Consider the following 25,642-nt stretch of genomic DNA (forward strand, 5'->3'; position numbering starts at 1 on the left):
AAGAACCTTGTAAGCTCTCGGAGGATTGGCTACATCAGCGGGGTGTGGCCTAATATGCAAAGAAGCTCCTGCTAGAATCCCACCCCTGCCTATCACCCTCCAAAGGCCTCACAATCTAAGAAAATGTCTATAGGGAGGTAGAGAAAACGGGTCCTGAGCTCCCTCTAAGCTGTGGAGACTGGTGAGCAAAAAATTCTACGTCGTGAGCTACTGGCATTAAAGCTGTGAGCTACTGCATACATTAGAATCATAGAATCCTAGAGTTGGAAGGGACCTCCAGGGTCATCTACTCCAACCCCCTCCTGCACAATGCAGGAAACCCACAAACACCTCTCCCTAGATTCACAGGATCCTCATTGCTGTCAGATGGCCATCTAACCTCTGTTGAAAAGCCTCCAAGGAAAGAGAGCCCACCACCTCCTGAGTTGGAAGGGACCTCGAGAGTCATCTAGTCCAACTCCCTGCACAATGCAGGAAACCCACAAACACCTCCCCCTAAACTCACATTATCTTAGAATCCTAGAGTTGGAAGGGACCTCCAGGGTCATCTAGTCCAACCCCTGCACAATGCAGGAAACCCACAAACACCTCCCCCTAAATTCACAGGATCCTCATTGCTGTCAGATGGCCATCTAGCCTCTGCTGAAAAACCTCCAAGGAAGGAGAGCCCTTAAGTTTGCTCTGGGGCCATCCTTCTTGAGCGAAGACAAAAATGTGTGAGCCGGAGGCTGAAAAACTGTGAGCTAGCTCACACTAACAGCTTCGAGGGACGCGCTGGTCCTCCTGAGCAGGTGGCCCAGGCTAGCCTGATCTTGTCAGATGGTGGGAGCTACGCAGAGGCAGCCTTGGTGTTGTGTATGTGGACTCAACGTTCCATGTATGTGGTTATTTCCTGCCTGGCTCATTGGAGCCCCTAGGACTCAGCTTGGGGACCTGGGAACAATGGGAAGCAGGATCCAAATCTCCGCTTTCCCAGACCAATCGCCAGTCCCCTGCTGGTTTAAATGACCCAAAGGCGTTTTAGTGCAGCAGCAATCCCCAACCTTAGGGTTTGTAGAATCTTTCGGGCTCAAGTGCCATGTTCTATTGGAGGAAGTTTTTCTTCCAGACGTTTCGTTCTCAGCTGCGGAGAAACAGCTTTCGTCCGCAGCTGAGAACGAAACGTCTGGAAGAAAAACTTTCTCCAGTAGAACATGGCACTTGAGCCCGAAAAATTCTACAAACCCTAATGATGATGCCAGCCGTGAAAACCTGAAATCGTTGATAATCCCCAACCTTTTTGGCACCAGGGACCGGTTTTGCGGAAGACAATTTTTCCAGGGACCGAGTTTGGGGGGGGGGGGGGGCGCAATGCTTTCAGGATGATACAATTGTGCAATTTATTTCTCTTAGTTTGCTGTGGTGGTTAAGTGTGCGGACTCTTATCTGGGAGAACCAGGTTTGATTCCCCCACTCCTCCACTTGCAGCTGCTGGGATGGCCTTGGGTCAGCCATAGCTCTGGCAGAGGTTGTCCTTGAAAGGGCAGCTTCTATCTCTTTCAGCCCCACCTACCTCATAGGGTGTCTGTTGTGAGGGAGGAAGGTAAAGGAGATTGTGAGCCGCTCCTTGACTCTGAAATTTGTAGTGAAGGGCAGGATATAAATCCAATGTCTTCTTCTTATCGTTATTATTATTACTACATTGTAATATATAATGAAACAATTATACAACTCACGGCCCAGTTGCTAACAGGCCATGGACCAGTACCGGTCCACAAACTGGGGGTCGGGGACCCCTGTAGTGCCGGAACTTTGGTGTGTATATAGTTGGCCCCATTGGCCCAGTAGATCAGTCTGAGAGTAACCATTGCCATGTTGCAATCACAATAACAAGCTTTGATTCACCGCACCCAAGTCTCCCCATGCATCGAACTCACTCGTTAAGACCTGGTTATGATTTGGAAGAAAGAACCAGAAGGAAGTCCAAGGTTGCTATACGAGGGAAGTTAATGGCAAACCACCTCTGTTCATCTCTTGCCTTGAAAACCCCTTTTTTGTTGTTGTTCAGTCGCACAGTCGAGTCCGACGCTTTGTGACCCCATGGACCAAGTCACGCCAGACCCTCCTGTCTTCCACCATCCTCTAAAGTCTGCTCAAATCCGTGTTTGTTACATCAGTAACGCTGTCCAGCCATCTCAACTTTTGCCGTCCCCTTCTTCTTTTGCCTTCTGTCTTTCCCAGCATCAGGCTCTTCTCCACTGAGTGCTCCCTTCTCATTTGGTGGCCAAAGTATTTGAGCTTCATCTTCAGCATCTGAGCTTCCAGGAAACAGTCTGGGTTGATTTCCCTTAGGACTGACTGATTTGATCTTCTTGCAGTCCAAGGGACTCTCAAGAGTCTTCTCCAGCACCACAGCTCGAAAGCATCTATTCTTCTGCACTCGGCCTTCCTTATGGTCCAGCTCTCACAGCCATACATTATTGCTAGGAATACCATCGCTTTGAAAACCCTACTGGGTCACCGTAATGCGGCTGCAACTTGAGGACACTTTCTACCACCACCAGAGAAAACAAAGGGACAGAAAGAAAAGGTTTTTCTTAAAAACAACAACACTCCTTTATATTTGTTACGACCAATGTTCCCTCTAAGCTGCGCAGTCTTGTAAGCAGAATTCTACTTTGTGTGCTACTGGTATCAAAGTTGTGAGCTACTGGCACTAAAGTTGTGAGCGACTGCATAAATTGTTGTGCTCTGAGGACATCTTTCCTGAGCTAAGACAAAAATGTGTGAGCTGGAGGCTAAAAATCTGCGAGCTAGCTCACACTAACTCAGCTTAGAAGGAACACTGGTTGCGACTATGTTGCTTCTTTCCCCATTCTCTGCCTTCTCTTCAGTAAAGCCCTTTTAAAACATACGCTCCATTAATCTCTTCCCATATGCATACATTCTCAGACAAAAAAACAGATTGAAAAGGTGGCGGGGGGGTGGGGTGGGGGCTGCATGCCAGAATAAGTTTCCACCTGCCACACGAAGCAGCGGGTTGAATCCTTCCTAGCCATCAAATCTTGAAAGCACCTCACCCAGTAAAATGATTCAGCGAGTCGAGACATTTACTCCCAGATAATAATAATAATAATAATAATAATTATTATTATTATTATTATTATTATTATTATTATTATTATTATTATTTTATTTATATCCCGCCCTCCCCGCCTAGGCAGGCTCAGGGCGGCTCACAAACATGTAAAGTGCCATAACATACAGCAAATATCATACAATAAAATACAATAAAACACATTAAATAAATAGATTAATTAAAACCACGACAGATAAGGTGCTATAATACAAAAACGATGTATATCAGATGGCTTGATAACATTTCAGGATTCAGTCTTGTAGGCCATTTGGAAAAGAATAGTTTTACATGCTCTGCGGAACTGATCGTAGTCCCACAGGGCTCGAACCTCGGCTGGTAGTTGATTCCACCAATGGGGAGCCGTTACGGAGAAGGCCTGCTCTCGAGTTGTTTTCAGTTTGGCCTCCCTTGGTCCAGGGATTTTTAAGAGATTTTGGGAGCTAGATCTCAGTGCTCTCTGGGGAATATATGGGGAGAGGCGGTCCCTAAGCTAGACAGGTCCTCGGCCATATAGGGCTTTAAAGGTAATAACCAGCACCTTGTAACGAACTCGGAACACAATTGGCAGCCAGTGCAGCTCCCGCAACCTAGGCTGCACGTGCTCCCACCGAGGTAGTCCCACTAACAGCCTGGCCGCTGCATTCTGCACTAGCTGCAGTTTCCGAGTTCGGTACAGGGGCAGCCCCATGTAGAGGGCATTACAGTAGTCCAGCCTCGAGGTGACCGTTGCATGGATCACTGTTGCTAGGTCGCCACGTTCCAGGAAAGGGGCCAGCTGCTTCGCCCTCCTAAGATGGAAAAAGGCGGCTTTAGCAGTGGCTGCTATCTGTGCCTCCATTGTCAAGGAAGGCTCCAGAAGCACTCCCAGGCTCTTGACCCTGCGCACTGGTATCAGCGACGCACCGTCAAAAGCCGGTAGGGAGATCTCCTCCCCTGGCCCGCCGCGGCCCACGCAAAGGACCTCTGTCTTCGCTGGATTCAACTTCAGCCCACTCGACTTGATCCACCCTGCCACGGCTTGCATCGCCCGGTCCAGGTTTTCAGGAGCGTCTCCAGTCCGACCGCCCATCAATAGACAGAGCTGGGTGTCATCAGCGTACTGGTGACAACCCAGCCCATACCTCCGGGCAATCTGGGCAAGGGGGCGCATAAAGATGTTAAACAGCATCGGGGAGAGAACTGCCCCCTGAGGCACCCCGCAGTTGAGTAGGTGCCTCTGGGACAACTCTCCCCCAATTGCCACCCTTTGTTCCCGACCTTCAAGGAAGGAGGAGAGCCACTGTAAGGCTAGCCCCCGAATTCCTGCGTCGACGAGGCAGCGGGTCAGCAGCTGATGATCGACCATATCGAACGCTGCCGACAGGTCCAACAACAGCAATACCGCCGAGCCGCCACGATCCAGATGTCGCCAGAGGTCATCCATGAGGGCGACCAGCACTGTCTCCACCCCATGGCCCGGGCGGAAGCCGGACTGGTATGGATCTAAGGTGGAAGTGTCATCCAAGAAGCCCTGTAACTGCGACACCACAGCCCTGTTGCTATTGCTCTTAATGACTCTGTTGCTCTTTGCGGTTCTGGCTGTCAACCCACAAACAGTTTGGGAATTTCTTGGGACCCAGAGAGCCCGAACAGATATTAAAACACGCAGGTAGACGATAGTCAACGATCTGCCACAGCGTCCGTTCCAACCAACAGAAGTAGATCATCAGAAGTAGGTTTTCATAAAGTCCTAGCTACTCACTGCAGACTGCTTCCAGTATTTTTTTTTTAGGTACCCCAGGACTACACTAGACCAGGAGACCTGTATATCCAATTGGGGGCAGAGGAAGGACTATAAGCCCAATAATCGTTTTGATTCAAAGGTGGGGTTTTGTTCAAGAGCTCTGGTCCACAATGGAACAATAAGCCTTCTCTCCAAACATATGCAGCCACTCTTCACTTCCACTAGGCTCTATGTTCAAGAAACCTTTGAATTCAAATGATCGTTGGCAGGGGTGGAATTCTAGTAGGAGCTCCTTTGCATATTAGGCCACACATGCCTGACGTAGCCAATCCACCAAGAGCTTACAAGGCTCTATTTTGTAAGCTCTTGGAGGACTGGCTACATCAAGGGGTGTGGCCTAATATGCAAAGGAGCTCTTGCTAGAATTCCACCCCTGATTGTTGGGCTTTATGGTCCTGCCTTTGGCCCCATTTGGATCCACACGTCTTCTGGTCTAGTGTAGTCCAGTATTGTTTCTACTATGATGTATTGTTGAAAATTTTGTATTGACTTTTGTTAACTGCCTTTATTATATTTACCGAGGCCTCAACCATAGCAGGATTCTTGCAGTATACTCCTTGGGGTGCAGCTTTTCCCATCGTGTGCTTCTGTGACTGGAGAAACTGCACCCGAAAGTAGGGTGGCCAGACCGTCCCGGGCACCCGAGAATGTCCCGGTTCTGGCCCCCTATTCCCGCCTCCCGGGCTGGCTATACCGGGACCATTAGAGGTCCCGGTTTAGCCAGCCCCAGAGGCAGTGGGCCGCGGGCGCCGGCGGGGCCCAGCGGCGGTGGCGGAGGCCTCTCCGCGGCCTCCGCTGGTCGCTGGAGGCCCTCCAGAGACTCTGGAGGGCCTCCAGCGAGCAGCGGAGGCCGCGGAGAGGCCGGCGCTGGTCCCTGGACGCCCTCCAGAGACTCTGGAGAGCCTCCAGTGAGCAGCGAAGGCCGCGGAGAGGCCGCGGAGAGGCCGGCGCTGGTCCCTGGAGGCCCTCCAGAGACCAGCGCCGACCAGCGGAGGCCTCTCCGCGGCCTCCGCTGGTCCCTGGTGGCCCTCCAGAGACTCTGGAGGGCCTCCAGCGAGCAGCGGAGGCCGCGGAGAGGCCGGCGCTGGTCCCTGGAGGCCCTCCAGAGACTCTGGAGAGCCTCCAGTGAGCAGCGAAGGCCGCGGAGAGGCCGCGGAGAGGCCGGCGCTGGTCCCTGGAGGCCCTCCAGAGACCAGCGCCGACCAGCGGAGGCCTCTCCGTGGCCTCCGCTGGTCCCTGGTGGCCCTCCAGAGACTCTGGAGGGCCTCCAGCGAGGAGCGGAGGCCGCGGAGAGGCCGGCGCTGGTCCCTGGAGGCCCTCCAGAGACTCTGGAGGGCCTCCAGCGAGCAGCGGAGGCCGCGGAGAGGCCGGCGCTGGTCCCTGGAGGCCCTCCAGAGACTCTGGAGAGCCTCCAGCGAGCAGCGAAGGCCGTGGAGAGGCCGCAGAGAGGCCGGCGCTGGTCCCTGGAGGCCCTCCAGAGACCAGCGCCGACCAGCGGAGGCCTCTCCGTGGCCTCCGCTGGTCCCTGGAGGCCCTCCAGAGACTCTGGAGGGCCTCCAGCGAGCAGCGGAGGCCACGGAGAGGCCGCGGAGAGGCCGGCGCTGGTCCCTGGAGGCCCTCCAGAGACCAGCGCCAACCAGCGGAGGCCTCTCCGTGGCCTCCGCTGGTCCCTGGAGGCCCTCCAGAGACTCTGGAGGGCCTCCAGCGAGCAGCGGAGGCCACGGAGAGGCTGGCGCTGGTCCCTGGAGGCCCTCCAGAGACCAGCGCCGACCAGCGGAGGCCTCTCCGTGGCCTCCGCTGGTCCCTGGAGGCCCTCCAGAGACTCCAGAGACTGTACAGAGAAGCTATTGAGATTTACAAACACCAGCACAATTTTAACAGAAAGGAAGAAGGCATTTTCATCCACCAATCTTTGTACCCAGCTCTGCAAAACACCCTACAGACTTTAAATTGCAGAAAGTCTCAGAACAACCAGCAAATTCCACAGAACAATCAGCACAGTCAACAACCATCTTCCTTATCTTCAAACCCCTTCCAACCTTCTCAGCAATTAACACAGAACAATGGTCACATTCAACAGCCAGTTTCCTTATCACTATCCTTCCAGGAAGCCCCACCAAACAATGGGCACATCCACAAACCAATTGCCCTTTCATCACACCCCCACCAGCCTACAAATAGCAGCTCTCCAGCAGCCCTGGCCCCACTCAATGCACAGCAGCCAAGAAGGTCTGAGTGCCTGCTCCGGCTGCAACGCCACTGAGGATGTTCTCCGCAGCTGAGAACGAAACGTCTGGAAGGAAAACTTTCTCCAGTAGAACACGGCACTTGATCCCAAAAGATTCTACAAACCCTAATGATGTTACCAGCCGTGAAAACCTGAAATCTTTGATAACTCTTATTATGCTTTCGGTTCATTGGAACATCACAAACACAACTTTCAACCAAAATGCAGTGACTCTTCACTGAGCTCAACATACATGGTCGTTCCAAATCAATATGCAACGCTATACAGGTACAACATTGCTCCTGAATCCAATCCCAATGTCTCCTGGCTCTACCCCCAATGTCTCCCAGATGTCTTATCCTTGCGGTCTAAAAATGTCCTGTTTCTTGGTAGACACAAGGGTACCATTTATTCAAAATGAACAATGATTGAATAAATAATTGATTTGGAACGACTATGTATGTTGAGCTCAGTGAAGAGTCACTGTATTGTGGTTGAAAGTTGTGTTTGTGATGTCCCAGTGAACTGAAAGCATAATAAGAGTGGTTACTTTTATTCTTGCTTTGTAAATTACACAATCCCCAGATGGGGGCAGGAGATTCCCCGGTTTGGAGGCCCTCCCCCCACTTCAGGGTCATCAGAAAGCGGGGGGGGGGGAGGGAAATGTCTGCTGGGCACTCCATTCTTCCCTGTGGAGATTGATTCCCATAGGCCCAGGTATAATAGAGAATTGATCCGTGGGTATCTGAGGCTCTGGGGAGGCTGTGTTTTGAGGTAGAGGCACCAAATTTTCAGCATAGCATCCAGTGCCTCTCTCCAAAATATCCTCCAAGTTTCAAAAAGTTTGTACCCGGGGGTCCAATTCTATGAGTCCCAAAAGAATGTGCCCCTATCCATCATTTCCAATGGAGGAAGGTATTTAAAAGGTGTGTGGTCAGCAGAACTCCCTTTGGAGTTCAATCAGGCTTGTCACAACCTTGCTCCTGAATCCACCCCCAATGTCTCCTGGCCCCACCCCCAATGTCTCCCAGATATTTCTTTAATTGCACTTGGCAACCCTAACCCCCCTGATGTAGCCAATCCTCCTGGAGCTTACAGTAGGCCCTGTACTAAGAGCCCCGTAAGCTCTTGGAGGATTGGCTGCCTCAGGGGTGTGTGGCCTAATAAGCAAAGGTGTTCCTGCTACAAAAAAAAAAAAAAAAGCCCTGGTGAAATGTATGTACATATGCTAGGAATCATGTCTCGAAGACTCCTTTGCTGGAGTCTTGCATCTCCAGCAGGCAGACATTTCTCACCTCACTCCCCTAACCGCAGTGGCAAGCGGGTGAAGGGGGGAGAGGGCTTAATCAGATGTAAATTAATGATTTAGGGTTGTTGTTTTTAAAATTTGGGGTGGGGGTACTTGATCTGATGCCAAGTCAGACTGGTGGTGGATTTCTCTGGTCAAGACAGCTGGAAATTCTGCCGAATGTAACGGGGTCTCCAGGTGGTCTCTTGAGCTCACGGCTACCGCCGGAGAGTAACACAGTGGAACACCTTAATGAATGTGGCCACCCACACGAGGGGCCATTGATCCTGCTCTTAAATATTCATTTCAATAACACCGTTTTTTTTAAAAAAAACCCAACAAACTCGGGAATCAAAGGGCTTATTCTCCAGGCCAAAGTAAGTACAACTTTAGGAAGGATTAGGCGGCTACAAACAGCCAGCTCCTACCCAGACACACTGTCCCCCCATCCACCCCCCCCCCCGTCAACGGCAAAGGCGCAGTAATGAATTCAGAGCATTTCAGCCAACCCATCCAGCCATAACTCTTCCAAGAGCACTTAAATAGCTGCTCTATCTCCATCTGCAATGTGCTTCGACTAAAAATCTAGAGGATACTTTGCTTTTCCCCCCTTCCAGGTTCTCCAAGCTGGTGGATTTGCTGCACTCATTTTGCGTAGCCAAACTTCTATATTTCAATTTGGGGGGAGGGGGTGTCTTTGATCAGACGGAATACCATTTAATGCTTAGTTAAATGTATACGATTGCTTGGAAATCATGCCAGCACTGCAAAAACAATACAAATTTAAATACAAATTTAAATTACAAATTTAAATTTAAATTACAAGATGAGACAAGCAATGATATGTAAAAAATTCAAGTGCTGTCAGTTCTCATGCAAATTACTGCCCCTTGTGGTGGCTTTTGGAGGAGTCTTTTAAAATGCATGAAAACTTCTACAATACAAGTTTGAAATGCCTGTAGAGAAATGACCAGATCAAAACTAGTTTTGAGAAAAACGTTGCAGCAGCAGCACCGGAACGCATCTCACCGAAACAAATGTAGATGCTTCGGGCAGCAACGATGCAAAACAGTTGTGAGAATGTTAGGTAATGTAAAAGGTGAGTTTCCAGTGCAGTGACAGTCACAAATTGTCAGTGTAAAAACACCAATTGACAAAATGAGCTTATATCTGGGTGCTCAATGGATGGACCTTTCTTGTAATGCTGTAAAGTTGTACTTCTTTATAAGGCATACAATAGTTTTACATGACTCTTAAAAAGTTGGTGTCCCCTCAGGGAAATATCGTTCCCAGGTTCTACAAGGAAAACGAATGGCTGTGAAGTCAACTGAAGCCTGTAGAGGAGATCTGCTGAGATTTCCCTTGCAATAGGAAACCCAAGGAGCTAAGGATCTAAGGAGAGGTTCTAGGAAATCGATGTCAAAGTCCTACTCGGTGGCTTTTTCTTAGAACTCTTCACCCTCCCATCAGATGTCAGGAGATGAAATTCCAGTTGTGTGTCAACCACAGCACTTGGAGCCTTGTAGAAAAGGTCAGGGCAGAGAAGGACCGAATCCCATGAGACGGTGAAGACCACTCCTTTAGGGAAGCCTGTCATTAAAGGATGCGGGGCGGCGGTGGGGTGGAAGGAATCGAGTCGGCTGTAATTGAGCTGGCTTGAAATAATAAATAGGCGCGCTCTCTTTCAACACAGCTGGCCACATCCTGAGAATCTGGAACCAATTCCTCCTCTTTCAAGACGCTTCAAGTTGTATGGACTTTGATAGGGCACAGATGCCTTTGCTTCTGGGCTTACTGCCTTAGCTACCCTGTTCCAAATATTTCAACTCTCTCTCTCTCTCTCTCTCTCTCTCTCTCTCTCTCCATATATATATATATATATATATATATATATATATATATATATATATATATATATATATATATATATATATATGCCGGAGGTCAGCAATATATATATAGGATTGCTGACCTCCAGCAAAGTGTCGTTACAGATCTAGGGTGATTCAGGTAATAGTTCCCTGGGATTTAGTCCCTTTAACTCTTCTGTTTAACTAGCTTTGCTGTGTGCGCGCCCACACACAGACACACACATACAGATACATATAAATATACTCAGGGGTGGAATTCTAGCAGGAACTTCTTTGCATATTAGGCCACACACCCCTGATGTAGCCAATCCTCCTGGAGCTTCCAGTAGGCCCTGTACGAAGAGCCCTCTAAGCCCTTGGAGGATTGGCTACAGGGGTGGAATTCTAGCAGCAGCTCCTCTGCATATTAGGCCACGCCCCTCTGCTGTAGCCAATCCTCCTGGAGCTTCCAGTAGGCCCTGTACGAAGAGCCCTCTAAGCCCTTGGCTCCTCTGCATATTAGGCCACACACCCCTGATGTAGCCAATCCTCCAAGAGTCTAGATTTCAGAGATCAGTTCCCTAGAAGAAATGGCTGCTTTGGAGGGTGGGATGTGTGGCATTCTACATCCTAAAACTCCACTCTCCCTAGGCTCCGCCCCCAAATTTCTAGGAATTTGCCAACCCAGAGCTAGCAAACTCACTTATGCAATTTAGACTTTTGCTCCAGTTTCCTCCTATATATTTTCTTCTCTTGATCAGCAGGGAACGACAGAAAAATCACCTCCCCCCTCCTCCCCAAAAACCCCCACCTTTAAGTGCCTATTTCTACGTGATGGCTAATGAGCAAGAACTACGGTGTGCTGCATGGCACATGGTTATTTTGAATGGGGGCATCTTGCCCACATCTGCAGCGTTCGCTTGCCAGGGGTCAGTCTGTAGCAAGGGGGGGCAGGGAGTACTGAGCCAGCTTGCTACTAAAAAGGTAAAGGGAATCCCCTGTCCAAGCACCAGTCGTTTCCAACTCTGGGGTGATGTTGCATCACGACGTTTTCACCGCAGACTTTGTTACGAGGTGGTTTGCCATTGCCCTCCCCAGTCATCTACGCTTTCCCCCCAGCAAGCTGGATACTCATTTTACCGACCTCGGAAGGATGGAAGGCTGAGTCAGCCTTGAGCGTCCTCTGGGGATTGAATTCAGGTCGTGAGCAGAGAGCTCGGACTGCAGTACTGCAGCTTTACCACTCTGCACCACGGGGCTCTCGAGCTTACTACTGCTGAATGCATAAACTATAGGGCTACCAAGCTCCCACCAGGGGATCCCCAACCAACCTGACAACTGCCAGGGGGATCCCCACCCTCAACGAGCCTCGTCCCGGTGCGACATGCCCTGCGCGATGTCATTTGGAAGTGATGTCATTGCACAGGGCATGGCATACCGGGGACACTCTAGGATTTGCAGTAAAACTCTATAGTACCATAGCGTTTTTACCGCAAAGCAGAGCATCCCTGGTACGATAGAGTTTTTACTGCGAGCTCTAGAGCATCCCCAATGTGAAGTGCCCTGCGCAATGACGTCACTTCTGGTTGATGTACAAGAGGAGTCCCCCGCCGCAGCAGTGGCTGGACTTGGCAACCCTAATAAACTATGAAGTCATGAGACCTGAAGTACATGCAGTACAGAGCTCATGCAGTCACTTCTCTTTTGCCTTCATATTAAAGTTTGGCCCTAAACAGGGCCTTTTTTTTTTGTAGAAAAAACTAGCAGAAACTCATCTGTGTATTAGGCCATACCCCCGACATCACTGTTGATTTGCACAGGGCTTTTTTGGTAGAAAAAGCCCTGCAGGACCTCATTTGCATATTAGGCCACACCCCCTGACACCAAGCCAGCCGGAACTGCGTTCCTGCTCCCCCCTCAAAAAAGGCCTTGGTCCAAAATATCACAAGGGAAAGTATCTGTGATTCTGATTTCCCTGTTGGATTATTAAGCAAGTTCCTTCCTGCAAAAAATTCCCCGTCTCTATATGAAACACAAAAGGCTTAAAAGTCAGGGAAAAGACAGGTTTTGCTGAAGCCCGAAAAGGTAACTAGGATTGCCAGCCTCCAGGTGGGGCCAGCACAATGAACACACCAGGTAACAATCAACACTCATTACGGTTGTTATGCTATTGCCCTGTCAGCTGGCTTGGGGAAAGCATTTGTCTCTTTGAATCACTTTTCCGTGCCAAGCCAGCTGGCAGCTTGGAGAATGCATTTAAAGTTAAAGTTGCTTTCTTTCCACTTCTCCCTCCCTCCTTTCATTCCTTCCTTCCGGCTCTCAAACATCTGACGTTTATTCTGTGTGGCCTTTACATTAAGCAAGTTTGGCCGCCCCTTACCTTAAACAACACGACTTTCAGGGGAGGAGGAGGAAGAAGAAGACTGCAGATTTATATCCCCCCACCCTTCTCTGAAGAAGAAGAAGAAGATATTGGATTTATATCCCGCCCTCCACTCCAAAGAGTCTCAGAGCGGCTCACAATCTCCTTTACCTTCCTCCCCTACAACAGACACCCTGTGAGGTAGATGAAGATATTGGATTTATATCCCGCCCTCCACTCCGAAGAGTCTCAGAGCGGCTCACAATCTCCTTTCCCTTCCTCCCCCACAACAGACACCCTGTGAGGTAGATGAAGATATTGGATTTATATCCCGCACTCCACTCCAAAGAGTCTCAGAGCGGCTCACAATCTCCTTTCTCTTCCTCCCCCACAACAGACACCCTGTGAGGTAGATGAAGATATTGGATTTATATCCCGCCCTCCACTCCGAAGAGTCTCAGAGCGGCTCACAGTCTCCTTTCCCTTCCTCCCCCACAACAGATACCCTGTGAGGTAGATGAAGATATTGGATTTATATCCCGCCCTCCACTCCAAAGAGTCTCAGAGCGGCTCACAATCTCCTTCACCTTCCTCCCCCACAACAGACACCCTGTGAGGTGGGTGGGGCTGGAGAGGGCTCTCACAGCAGCTGCCCTTTCAAGGACAACCTCTGCCAGAGCTATGGCTGACCCAAGGCCATGCCATCAGGTGCAAGTGGACGAGTGGGGAATCAAACCCGGTTCTCCCACATAAGAGTCCGCACACTTAACCACTACACCAAACTGGCTCTCTCTGAATCAAAGACAGAGCAGCTTACAATCTCCTATATCTTCTCCCCCCAAAGGGCTCTCACAGCAGCTGCCCTTTCAAGGACAACCTCTGCCGGAGCTATTATTATTATTATTATTATTATTAATTTCATTTATATCCCGCCCTCCCCCACCTTGGCAGGCTATGGCTGACCCAAGGCCATTCCAGCAGCTGCAAGTGGAGGAGTGGGGAATCAAACCTGGTTCTCCCAGATAAGAGTCAGCACACTAAGCCACTATACCAAACTGGCTGGATGGAGAATCAAATCCTGAAAAAGCAAATCGCCCCCCTCCCCACTCCCTGGAACTCACTGGCATTGTCCTGTTGCTTGGTGTTTTTGATATATGCTGAGAATTTGGAGAAGATATCTATCCCTGCAGTGTTGGATTCACGGTGCTTGGCCGCCAGCTTTGGATACCTGCAAAAAGCAAAGAACACTCTTTTTAAAAAGTACCCCTGTGGAAAATTAAAGCTCCCAGGGGTGTCAAACTCATTTGTTACGGGGACCGGATCTTCACCTTGTCGGGGCTGGCCAATGTGAGTCATAAAATGTAATGCCAGGTAGGCGAGATAAAAACTTTGTAAAGAACACCGACAGACACACACACTCAGCCTGATCCAACTCATTTGGCTTGTTGAGCCTCAGCCAACAGATGGAAGAGAGGCTTGGCCAGTAGCTCTGCTGTGCAATTGAGAGAGCCTGGCAAAGCGGACTCTCCTTCCCCCACTTCCTCCCCAAGGGAGGAGCTTTGCTCTGTAGCTTCTGTGCGATTGAGCAAGTCTGGCAAGGCAAGTGGTGACGCAGAAGGACACAAGATATGAGAAGGAAGCAAACAGCAGTGTGTTGCTCACGGGCCTGATAGGAGCCCTCTGGGGACCTGATTCGCCCCCCCGGGCCACATGTTTGACACCCCTGCCTCTGGAAGATAGATAGAGCTCTATAGATACATTACTTAAAAACACGTTTATGCTCCTTGGCAGTGCTATTTGTAATGTGCCGCCTGAGTCTTGCCGACCACTATGTGCGGACGCCTAAGTGCCTTTTTAAAATCGCCACTTATCTCAGCGTGTGAGCCCGGCTGGATCCTGATGAGTCTCACCGCTGCCAGGGAGACCCAAGTCTCTCCAAAGTCACACGCTGATGGCTTCGTGACAAGGTTAATTGCGCCCGGGCGCTTAATGTGACGGGAACAGCAGCCTTCCATCAGAACAAGCCATCTATTTTCAAAAAGCGTGGCGGAGACTGGCAGCAAGCCGCCCGCTCTCTCTCTCTCTAATGACAAGTGGCCCGTGTACTTCATTCTCCGTAGGGAAAAAGCGATCCAAAATATAATAGCGTTCCCCCCCCCCTCCGTATGACAATAAGTAGAGCAGGCTGGGGTCGGAAGAGGGGGCACACTTAAGAAGGCGTGTGATGCAAAAGCCGCGGAGAGCGCTGAAATGCAACAAAAGGCCAATGCCGGCTGCTCAGCGGTGCCTCGTGCCTTGTTGAAAGGTTCCTGCGGTTTTCCGTGGGCTGTGCATCAGAACCAAAAGGAACAGCCGCATCTCTCCAGCAGCGATCTGTACCTTGCAGGTTTCCAGCCAAGGGGCTTGTAAGCCCGCTGGTTGTGTGGCTTGACGTTGCCAAATGGTGTGTGGGTGTGTGCATGCATACATCTGCACATATGCAAGAGGATCCAACATCTGGAAATATCTGGTGGGATAGGCATAGCTTTCGTGGGTCCCAAGGGTCGTTTTGTAGAAAAATAGGTGGTGGGTCTCATCCAGGGATTGTTATGCAGCTGCACCTACTATTCAGTGGACAAGGTGGGGAGGAGGAGGGGGAACTCTCAGAAAGGTTCAGGAGCTGTGCTCTTGTGAGCTCCTGCTGAATCCGAGGCCTGGTAGGTCCCATGTTGGCCTTCTAGGCAAAATATACACATCCTATTTCTTTGTGTGTTGTGCTACATGGAAAATAGCGATGGAAAATACCGTCAAGCTGCAGCTGACTTACAGCAACCCCCTTAGGGTTTTAAAAGTCAGAGATGGACAGAGGTGGTGTGCCCTTGCCTGCCTCTGCGTAACAACCCTGGACTTCCCATCCGAACAATGACTAGGGCAGGCCCCGCTGAGCTTTCGCGATCCAATGAGGTCAGGTTAGTCTGGGCTATCCACGGTAGGGCAGGGGTGAGTTGTTATTGCCTTCCTCTGCATAGGGTAGCCAGGCCAGTGTTGGAAAATACCTGGAGACTTTGGAGGTGGAGTCAGGAGAGGGCGGGATTGGGAGAGGGGAGGGGCTTCAGCAGGGTAGAATGCCACCGAGTCCACCCTTCCAAGCAGCCATTTTCTCCAAGGGAGCTGATCTCTACCAGCTGGAGATCAGCTGTAAAAGCAGATCTCCAGGACTAATATGTGCCTTGAGCCATTTTTTTGAGTGTAGTGCCCTTTTAGAATCTAGTTGGAGACTTGATGGTCCCTGGTGAGATTGCTTAAACATTTTCCTGCAGTTTTTGGGAACGCATAGTAATGAGATCAGTGTAATTGACACTGAACTACCATGTCTTTATTAGCAATGTACTATGGAGCACCCCGTGCCAGAAGAATAATCGAAGCAGGACTGGTCAAGTCGCCTTCCTGTATGTTGGGACTCCTCCTTTCAAGAACTGAAATGTTTGTGGGACTTTCGGGGTGGGAAAATGGCGAGCTGAACTGCTTCTCAGAAGGGGAGCAGGCTGGAACTTCTGTTCGGGGTAGTGGAAGGCAATCTAATGCCTACTGCCTACTTTTCTCAGTCAGAGATCAGTCCAAGATATGCACAGGAAACTTTGAGATTTACCTGGGCTAAAAGGGAGTCCCTGGGGGGGCTCCCTTGAGGGATCTCCGGAGATGAGTTGCATTTTCATTATCTGCAGAAGTTTCCAGAGTCATTTATTTGACATAAGCTCGACAGGATCCTAATCTTCTTTGATACTGCTAAACATCTAAAGCTATACAAGACCAGCGTTGATCTGGATAACTACAGAAAAGGTACAGATTGCTATCTTTCATTCCTGGACTAATTAAAGTTAAACAAAATAAAATCAGAAGGTGGGAAATTGAAATCTAGAAAGCTTGGAAGAAGAAGGGGAGAAGGGGCGAAATTTGGACTTTGTAAATTTAAAGGACAGTGGAAAGGAATTTATTGTTTTGTCTACTTGCGGTTTTGGAAAAAAAGCCCCATCGTCATAGATTTGCAGCTCCCACAGCCAACACAGGAAATACGTCAAGTATCGTGAGATCTCTCTACCAGCGAAAACGGGATTTGGTGGCAAGCAAAGCAGGAAGTATCGGATGGAAAAGGGAAATCATTGAAGCAGCCAGCCTACTCTAGGACTATTATATTATAGAAAAACATTGGCGGCCATTGCTAGGTTGCTAAAATTTAAATAAATTTTTTAAGTGTTCGGGACATTAAAAATTGGTGGAGCCAACCGAGGTGATGATTATAAGGTAAAGATTATTGGACATTACTGTTAATAACCATTTTAGAAGCCTCTAGAGGAAAAAGGGAATTTTTTTAAAGTGAAGCAGAAATAAAAACTTTAAAAATTAATATCTGAGCCCAGGAGGTTCTGAGGACAGCGAAATTAGGCTTATTGGAAAGAGCAAACCTCACTCTTTTAAATCTGATAGTTGAAATTTAATTTGGTGAGGTCAAAATGTTCAGTGTTTTTACATGTTAAACCACAAGCAAACCCATGCAAGGACTGCTTCACTGGAGAAAATGCAGGACCAGTTAGATGCAATGGAAGCCAGGATAATGAAAGGGATGAAAGAGATTATAACTGCTTCCAAAAAAGAAATTAGAAAAGTTACTAAAGAGCTAAAAAAAGATATAGAGGATCTCAGAAATGAGACTGTGGTGATATCAAAAAAAGTGCAAGAGGTGGAAGGGAGAGTGAAAGTACATGATTCCACCTTGTTAAAAATACAAGAAAAAGTGGCAATTCATGACTGCAAATTGATGGAGACCCAGATATGTCTGAGAGGAGTACCTGAGGATGAAGAAACTGATTTGAAAGAATATATAATAAAAATAATTGCAGAATTTTTGGAGGAAGATCCTGAAGGGACTAGAAACATGTATGACTATATATAGAGAGTGAACTCACTATATGCAAAAAAAAAAAATCTACCAAGAGATGTGGTTATAAGATATATGACAAAAGAAATGGTGGGAAAAATCATGAATAAAAACTTTGAAAAGACATTGATAGTGGGAGGCCGCAGAGTAAGAATTATGAAGGAGTTACCAAGACAAGTGATAAATGACAGAAGAGCATATAAGAAATTGACAGAAAAATTACGAGACAATGAGATGCAAAAGAGAGAGGCGGATTCCAATTACCAGATTTAAAATTATAACACGAAGCAGTTTGTTCAGTGTGGATAAAAGAATGGATGATGCTGTTAAACAAAAAACTCTTAGCGTTGGAAGGTCATGGAAATAAATTTGGCTGGCACGCTTATATGTATTATGGGGAAAAAAAGATGGATGTTTTTTTCTCTCACCATTATATAAGAAATAATTTGCTAAATACATGGATAAAATATAGGAAATATGGAGATGAGAGAAAACCGTTATGGATAGTGCCAGCAGAAGTAATAAAAATAACAGCTGAGACAGGTGAAGAAAAGTGGTTATCATATAATCAACTATTAAAAATACAAAGTGGCAAAATAGAATTGAAAACTGCTGAAGAGTTGAATAATAAATATGATTGGTTCCAAATGCAACAAATAAAGAGCTTGGTGGATAATGATATTAAAATGGAAGGAATAAGAAAAGAGCAAACAGAAATGGAAAGAGTTCTGCTTGGAGACAATGAAAAATTAATTTTAAAACTATATAAATTACTTTTAAAATGGTCTACGGAAGATGAAGTAGTGAAATCTCAAATGATTAAGTGGGCAATAAATGTAAATAAAGAAATACAGATGGAAACTTGGGAATATTTGTGGAAGAACTCTATGAAGCTTTCGACGCATCATAGTATTAAAGAGAACTGTTTTAAAATGATGTATAGATGGTATATGACTCCTAAAAAGTTGGCAAAGATGAACAATAAGATGCCAGACAGATGTTGGAAATGTAAAAAACATATGTGGTGGACTTGTGAAAGAGCAAAAAAGTATTGGCAGATGATTCAACAAGAAATTTCTAGGATCTTGGGATACGAATTTAAGAAAATTGCAGAGACTTTTCTGTTGGGATTACAAATGGAAAAATTTCCAAAAGAAGATAGAACTATAATTTGGTACTTGCTTTCAGCTGCTAGGACATTATATGAGCAGTTGTGAAAGCAAGAAAAAATATCAGAGAAATGGGATTGGATTGGATTGTAAAAGTTATGACATGGAGTGAAAAGGACAAATTAACAAGAATTTTAAGAGACTATGACCTAGAAGTTTTTAAGATGGAGTGGAAAAAGTTCAGAAGATATGTAGAAAATAAAAGGACATTGGACAATTTTTGATAATGATTAAGTCTTAGAAGGAAGAAAAATGTAAATTTTTGCTTTTATTAGTTAAGGGTACCTTTTAATATTAGTATTATAAGTAAATAACACCGGCGGGGGTAAAGTAACGGGGGGAGGGGTGGTTAGAAAGTAATATATGGGATAGATAAAAAGAAGTTATTAATGATGCAGGAATAAGATATTGTTACCATATGTTACTAAATAAAAATTGTTTTAACCAAAAAAAAAGAATTGAAATATTTGTTGTTTATGTTTTTCTCATTGTCAATGATATTAGTACATAGTTATTTGGTCACTATAACCTTTTGGTTGTGTTTTTACTATTGTCCTGAGGTGACCTCTCTCCTGTTCATTCCCACCGGAGGCTGGCAACCATAAGTAACTCTGGTCTTCCTTGGTCATCTCCCGTCCAAGTACTAACCAGGGCAGACTCTGTTTAGCTTGTGGGAAGTGATGAGATCAGGCTAGCCTGGGCCATCCAGGTGAGAAGGGAAAATACCCTGCAGGCAGGGCTTTTTTTGGAGCAGGAACTCCTTTGCATATTAGGCCACACCATCCTGATGTAGCCAATTCTCCTGGAGCTTACAGGGATCTTCTTACAGGGCCTACCGTAAGTTCCATGAGGATTGGAACTTCAGGGGGTGTGTGGCCTAATATGCAAAAGAGTTCCTGCTACGAAAAAAAAGCCCTGCCCGCAGGCCAAACTAATACAATCAGGGCTTTCTTTGTAGAAAAAGCCCAGCAGGAATCTATTTGCATATTACGCCACACCCCCTGACATCACCATTGTATCACACAGGGCTTTTTGCAGGAAAAGCTCAGCAGGAATTCATTTGTATATTAGGCCACACCCCCTGGCACCAAGCCAGCCGGAACTGTGTTCCTGTGCATTCCCGCTAAAAAAAAAAGCCCTGAACACAATCATGTTTCCTTGTATTGGATCTGGTCTAGAGAAGGGAGCATGCATTTAATGTCTTGTCTAACAGCCAGGGATGGATGAACTAGCCATGCAGTCTTGCAGGGCCTGGGGAAAGGTGAGGTCCATTGCTTGGGGCTAATTTGAAATACTGGTGTGAGCCAGAGATCCTTAGGCTGGGAGACTAAACTGATCCAAGGTCACACCAACAGGTGCTGTTGGAGGAATGGGGAATCAAATGATGCCCAGATCTTGGGCTGAGGAATGGGGAAGGGGCAGGGAAGTCTTGGCAATCACCATGTTCTTCTGAGTGATTTGCTGTGTGCAAGCTAAGGGGGACATTTGCCTCTTTTTTCTACAACCCCCCCCCCCCCAGCAGGAGCACCCCTGTGACTTCCCCAGCACGCCCACCGCAGTGGGTAAGCTGGGGAAGACTGAAGCCATTGGGGAGGCACTTAAAGATGCCTTCCGGCATCTTCCCCAGCATGCCAGCTGGAACCCTGGTCAGCCCAGGAAGAGGCTCCTGCCCCCCAAAAGTTCTGCTATGTAACTCTGGGCTCACTTGTAGAACACCTGATCTGCATGCAGAGGGTTCCAGGTTCAATCTCCGGTATCTCAAGTTAGAAAGTATCTCAACTAACAGGAGCTGGGAAAGAGCTTGCTCTGTCTAGAGTCATTGCTAGGAGAAGGTCCAATTGTCTGATGGCAGAAGACATCTTCCTATCATATGTCTGATAGCTACAGATGGCCTCCACATGCAAATCAAAAAAATCCACAAGGAACCCAGAGCTAAAATAAGTGTTTCTGCAAACTGTTTCAGGCAAAGCCCCATGTTTACCAATACATATGAAAAGTTAGAGGAGGTGTGTGGGTAGGTGGGTGTGAAGGACCCTTAAGTTGCAGCCAACTTATCGTGACACCAGGGGGGGGGGGGGGAGTTAAGGCAAGTAATTAAGCAAAGGTGGTTTGCCATTAACTACCTCTGCAAAGTTTTCCTTGTGGTCTCCAGAGCTTTTTTAATAGCAGCGCCTTTGCATATTAGGCCACACCCCTCTTATGTAGCCAATTCCTCAAGAGCTTATTAGGCTCTTATTACAGGGCCTACTGTAAGCTCCAGGAGGATTGGCTACATCAGGGGTGTGTGTAGGCTTCCCAACCCCCCCACCCTGCCGGGGGACCCCTGGATTAGCAGCCTTTTCTCCCGATCTCCAAAAACGTGGAAGCGGGAGAAGTGGGGGGGGGGGAACGGCGCGGCCTCCCTTCGCGAGGTGCGTGCTGGGACTGCTACAGGCATCTCCTCGGGGAGTCTGGCTGGCGGAGGGGGGGGGAGCTCCACCCCCAAAGGACCATGTGCGTTTCTACCTCCGGAGGCTTCAGTCGCTGATTGAAAGGCTTCCTCTTGGGATGGGGTGTCTGTTTTACTTTGAAGAAGTTGGCAGCAACTCGTGAGTAAAGAGGCCAATCCCCCTTCAGTGTTGCCAGAAATGGGGGGGGGGGGGGAGTCTGCTGAGTACTTCATTATTCTCTATGTGGAGATCGATTCTCATAGGGTATAATGGGGAATTGATCTGGCAGTTTTGGGGGCTCTGGGGGCACTGTTTTTTGAGGTAGAGGCACCAAATTTTCAGTATAGTATCTAGTGACTCTCCCCAAAGTATCCTCCAAGTTTTAAAACGATTGGACCATGGGGTCCAATTCTATGAGCCCCAAAAGAAGGTGCCCCTATCCTTCATTATTTCCTATGGAAGGAAGACATTTAAAAAGGTGTGCGGTCCCTTTAAATGTGATGGCCAGAACTCCCTTTGGAGTTCAATTATGCTTGTCACACCCTTGTTCCTGGCTCCGCCCCCAATGTCTCCTGGCTCCACCCCCAAAGTCCCCAGATATTTCTTGAATTGGACTTGGCAACCCTAGGTGTGTGGCCTAAGATTCAAAGGAGTTTCCTGCTACACAAAAAGCCCTGGTGGTCTCCCATCCAAGTACCAACCCCGCAAAGCTTCTGAGATGGGACAAGACTGGGCTATACTATACCATTCCACATCCCTGAAGCATTGTGGTGGGTAAAAAATTCCACCCAGGAGTGGAAGTTGTCGTTGGTGAATATTCAGCCAGTGTTGGCCTAGGGGGACATGCGTTTGGGGGGGTCTTCAGACCAACCCCTAAAACGGCATTTGAAACCCAAAGTCCGTATGGAGTGGGCGGCATATCATTGTAAGGTAAATAAATAAAGGCATGTTTTGGTAGGTAGAGATAAGAAGTTGGTAGTTTGGGGTAGGAAGCACATAGGGATGGAAGGAAACATTGTGGGGGCTGCAAGGGAGAGGGAAGAAGAAGAAGAAGATGATGATATTGGATTTATATCCTGCCCTATACTCTGAATCTCAGAGTCTCAGAGCGGTCACAATCTCCTTTACCTCCCCCCTCCCCCACAACAGACACCCTGTAAGGTAGGTGGAGCTGAGAGAGTTCTTGCAACAGCTGCCCTTTCAAGGACTACTCCTGTGAAAGCTATGGCTGACCCAAGGCCATTCCAGCAAGTGCAAGTGGAGGAGTGGGGAGTCAAACCCAGTTCTCCCAGATAAGAGTCTGCACACTTTACCACTACACCAAACTGGCAAGAGCAAGAGATGAAGAAAACAGCAAGGCTTCTCTTATGTTCTTATGAGTGTTGAACTGGATGGGCCATTGGCCTGATCCAACATGGCTTCTCTTATATTCTTATGAGAGTTGAACTGGATGGGCCATTGGCCTGATCCAACATGGCTTCTCTTATGTTCTTATGAGTGTTGGACTGGATGGGCCATTGGCCTGATCCAACATGGCTTCTCTTATGTTCTTGTGTATGGACATCACATTCATTTCCCATTGCTAGATCTCCTCTCCACATTTTCTCTGGCATCATATCATAATTCGAAGACAGTCTTTCCAAAATCATAATGCTTACTTGGGAGGCGAAAGGGTCTCCTCTAAGAATTCCTCGATTTTGTTGATATCTGTCTTGACTTCGCCATTAAAAGTCAGAAATGGAGGGTGGGTTCCAGGAGCCAAATTATGCAAATCTGCTGGCTTTCTGCAGAAACAAGAAGATTTGTTGTTGTTTAAGAAATCGTTAATCATGTATGTGATTAGTGATCACTTAACCCCATTGATTTTGCAAAATTTAAAAAGTCAGTTATTCAAGTCTAGACAGAGCCCTGTGGCGCAGAGTGGTAAAGCTGCAGTACTGCAGTCCTAAGCTCTGCTTACAACCTGAGTTCGATCCCCGGCGGAAGCTGGGTTTTCAGGTAGCTGGCCCGAAGTTGACTCAGCCTTCCATCCTTCCGAGGTCGGTAAAAGGAGCCCCCAGCTTGCTGTGGGGGAAGCATAGATGACTGGGGAAAGCAATGGCAAACCACCCCATAAAAAGTCTGCCGTGAAAACATTGTGAAAGCAACATCACCTCAGAGTCAGAAACAACTGGTGCTTGCACAGGAGACTTTTTCTTCCTTTTCCTATTCAAGTTTATGTTTTTACTTCAAGTAGGCTTCCCAACCCCCTCGCCCTGGCGGGGGACCCCCGAATTTGCGGGCTCCTCCCCCCCTCTCCAAAAATCCAGAAGCGGGAATGGAGAACATGCATGTAGGCATCATGTAGTTGTACAGCTCCTGATCCGTTTGTAAAATGTGTGCCTTTAAGGCTGCGCAGGAAACAGGAAACAGGAAGGGCTTCATTGGAAAGGGTCAGTAATAGTTTCCATGGAGAACGGCCCCTCCCTTTCTTTTGCTTTCGTTTTCACAGCAAGTAAAGTTCTGCAGGAAGAAGATCTAGTAAGTATTTGTGTGTGTGAGAGAGGGAGGGGGCAGGGGATTCCCTGGTTTGGAGGCCCTCCCCCCTTTAGAAAGTGTGGGGGGGAGAGAAATGTCTACTGGGCACTCTATTATTCCCTATGGAGAACGATTCCCATAGGGAATAATAGGGAATTGATCCGTGGGTATTGGGGGTTCTGGGGGGGCTATTTTTTTAGGTAGAAGCACCAAATTTTTAGTATAGCATCTAGTGCCTCTCCCCAAAATACCCCCCAAGTTTCAAAACGATTGAACCAGAGGGTCCAATTCTATGAGCCCCAAAAGATGGTGCCCCTATCCTTAATTATTTCCTATGGAAGAAAGGCATTTAAAAAGGTGTGCTGTCCCATTAAATGTGATGGCCAGAACTCCTTTTGGAGCTCAATTATGCTTGTCACACCCTTGTTCCTGGCTCCACCCCCAATGTCTCCTGGCTCCACCCACAAAGTGTCCTCGCTCCACCCCCAAAGTCCCCAGATCTTTCTTTAATTGGACTTGGCAACCCTAACTTCAAGCAGTTTGTTTCAAATTAGCCTGGTTTAATAACAAAAAATGTATTGTTCTGTGAGAAAATCAAGATTTTCAAAAGGGCAGGCCTCAAATTCAGCAGGAGCTCCCAGAAGCACAGCTCCTGAACCTTTCTGAGGATTCTCCCTCCTCCTCTCCATCTACCTTGTCCAGTGAGTAGGAGGTGCAGCTGCATAACAATCCCTGGATAAAGAGAGCAGGCAGCCAGCCAGCCACCAGGGGCTTTGCCACACCCCCAGCAGCCCTCATTAATCCCTGGAGAAGCCCACACCACCCTTTCTCCACTTCTTAGGTGATTCTGGGTGGTGGGTGGTTTGCTGGCCTTATGACTGTGATGGGGGGGGGGGCAGCCCACAAGAGCCCCAGACGAGTGAGGCCTGCTTGGGCTGGCTGGATCTCTAGCCAGTCCAAGCAGGTCTCGCTCGCCCAGAGCTCTCCTTTCTTGCATCGGGTTGCTTTTGGCTGGGGGGGAGCAGCATATGCTAATGAGTTATGCTGATGAGCTCCACCACCTATTTTTCTACAAAACAACCCCTGCAAAAGGGTATTCAAATCACATGTTGTACAACAAAGTGGGTTAGATCCAACTAAAAGAAGAAGAGTAGGTTTTTTTTAACCCGCTTTTCTCAACTTTAAGGAGTCTCAGAGTGGCTTACAATCCCCTTCCCTTCCTCTCCCCACAACAGGCACCCTGTGAGGCAGGTGGGGCTGAGAGAGTTCTGAGAGAACTGAGACTGGCCCAAGGTCACCCAACAGGCTTCATGTGGAGAAGGGCGGAATCAAACCAGGTCTGAGTGAATAAGCTGGCTGGATCCCACACATTATTTCCCACCATTTGCAACAACACGAGTCAACAAAGACCAAAGTTATGACGCTTTATCTATGAAATAATTTCATCAAGTATTTTTTGTTTTACCTTTTCAAGTCAACTGTGGTTACATTGAACACAACCCCTTTAAGCCACAGAATCATGAAGAGACGTTGTGAGAAAGGACAGTTCCCAATGCTTTCTCCATCCACACCAGCCTAGAAGGAAAAAGAAATGGTCATCTTGGGGTGATTCCACACCGGTACTTTGAGTCGACTCAGAGGCGGCTCTGAAATCAGTCCCAAAAATCCTTCCACACAGAAACATCTGCTGCCCATTCTCGTCCCGCACTTACCCCGGCCTCTGCAGGTCGGCTCAAAAAGCTACCACTTCTAAAGTGGTAGAAGTTTTCTGAGCGGACAACCAGCCACCCAGTCAGCGTCTGGAAGCCGCAGAGTGGACATGAGGCGACTTGACTGTGTGAAAGCACAAAGCCGCCCCAAGCCCCTTCTGCCTCCCCCCCCCCCCACTAAAAACTGTTTGGAGCGCTTGAGCACATGAGCACTTAACTTGTTGGGGGAAGAAAGATTGGCCAGCTTCTGAGGCACTTCCATGTCTGGAGGCCCC

General features: G+C 48.0%; 1 protein-coding gene across 2 annotated transcripts in view; it reads right to left on the reverse strand.

Moving 5' to 3' along the window:
- Positions 1 to 25,642, reverse strand: part of CLIC5 (chloride intracellular channel 5) — a 165,784-nt gene that overhangs the window by 28,655 nt on the left and 111,487 nt on the right. For both annotated transcript variants that reach the window (XM_060231242.1, XM_060231251.1), the window contains exons 2-4: positions 25,124 to 25,233; positions 22,800 to 22,925; positions 13,750 to 13,856 (exon numbers count right to left, since the gene is read on the reverse strand). In XM_060231242.1, coding sequence (XP_060087225.1) covers positions 13,750 to 13,856; positions 22,800 to 22,925; positions 25,124 to 25,233 — 343 coding nt within the window. The remainder of the gene's footprint in view (positions 1 to 13,749; positions 13,857 to 22,799; positions 22,926 to 25,123; positions 25,234 to 25,642) is intronic.

Source organism: Heteronotia binoei, chromosome 1, assembly GCF_032191835.1.
Source record: "Heteronotia binoei isolate CCM8104 ecotype False Entrance Well chromosome 1, APGP_CSIRO_Hbin_v1, whole genome shotgun sequence".
NCBI lineage: Eukaryota > Metazoa > Chordata > Lepidosauria > Squamata > Gekkonidae > Heteronotia > Heteronotia binoei.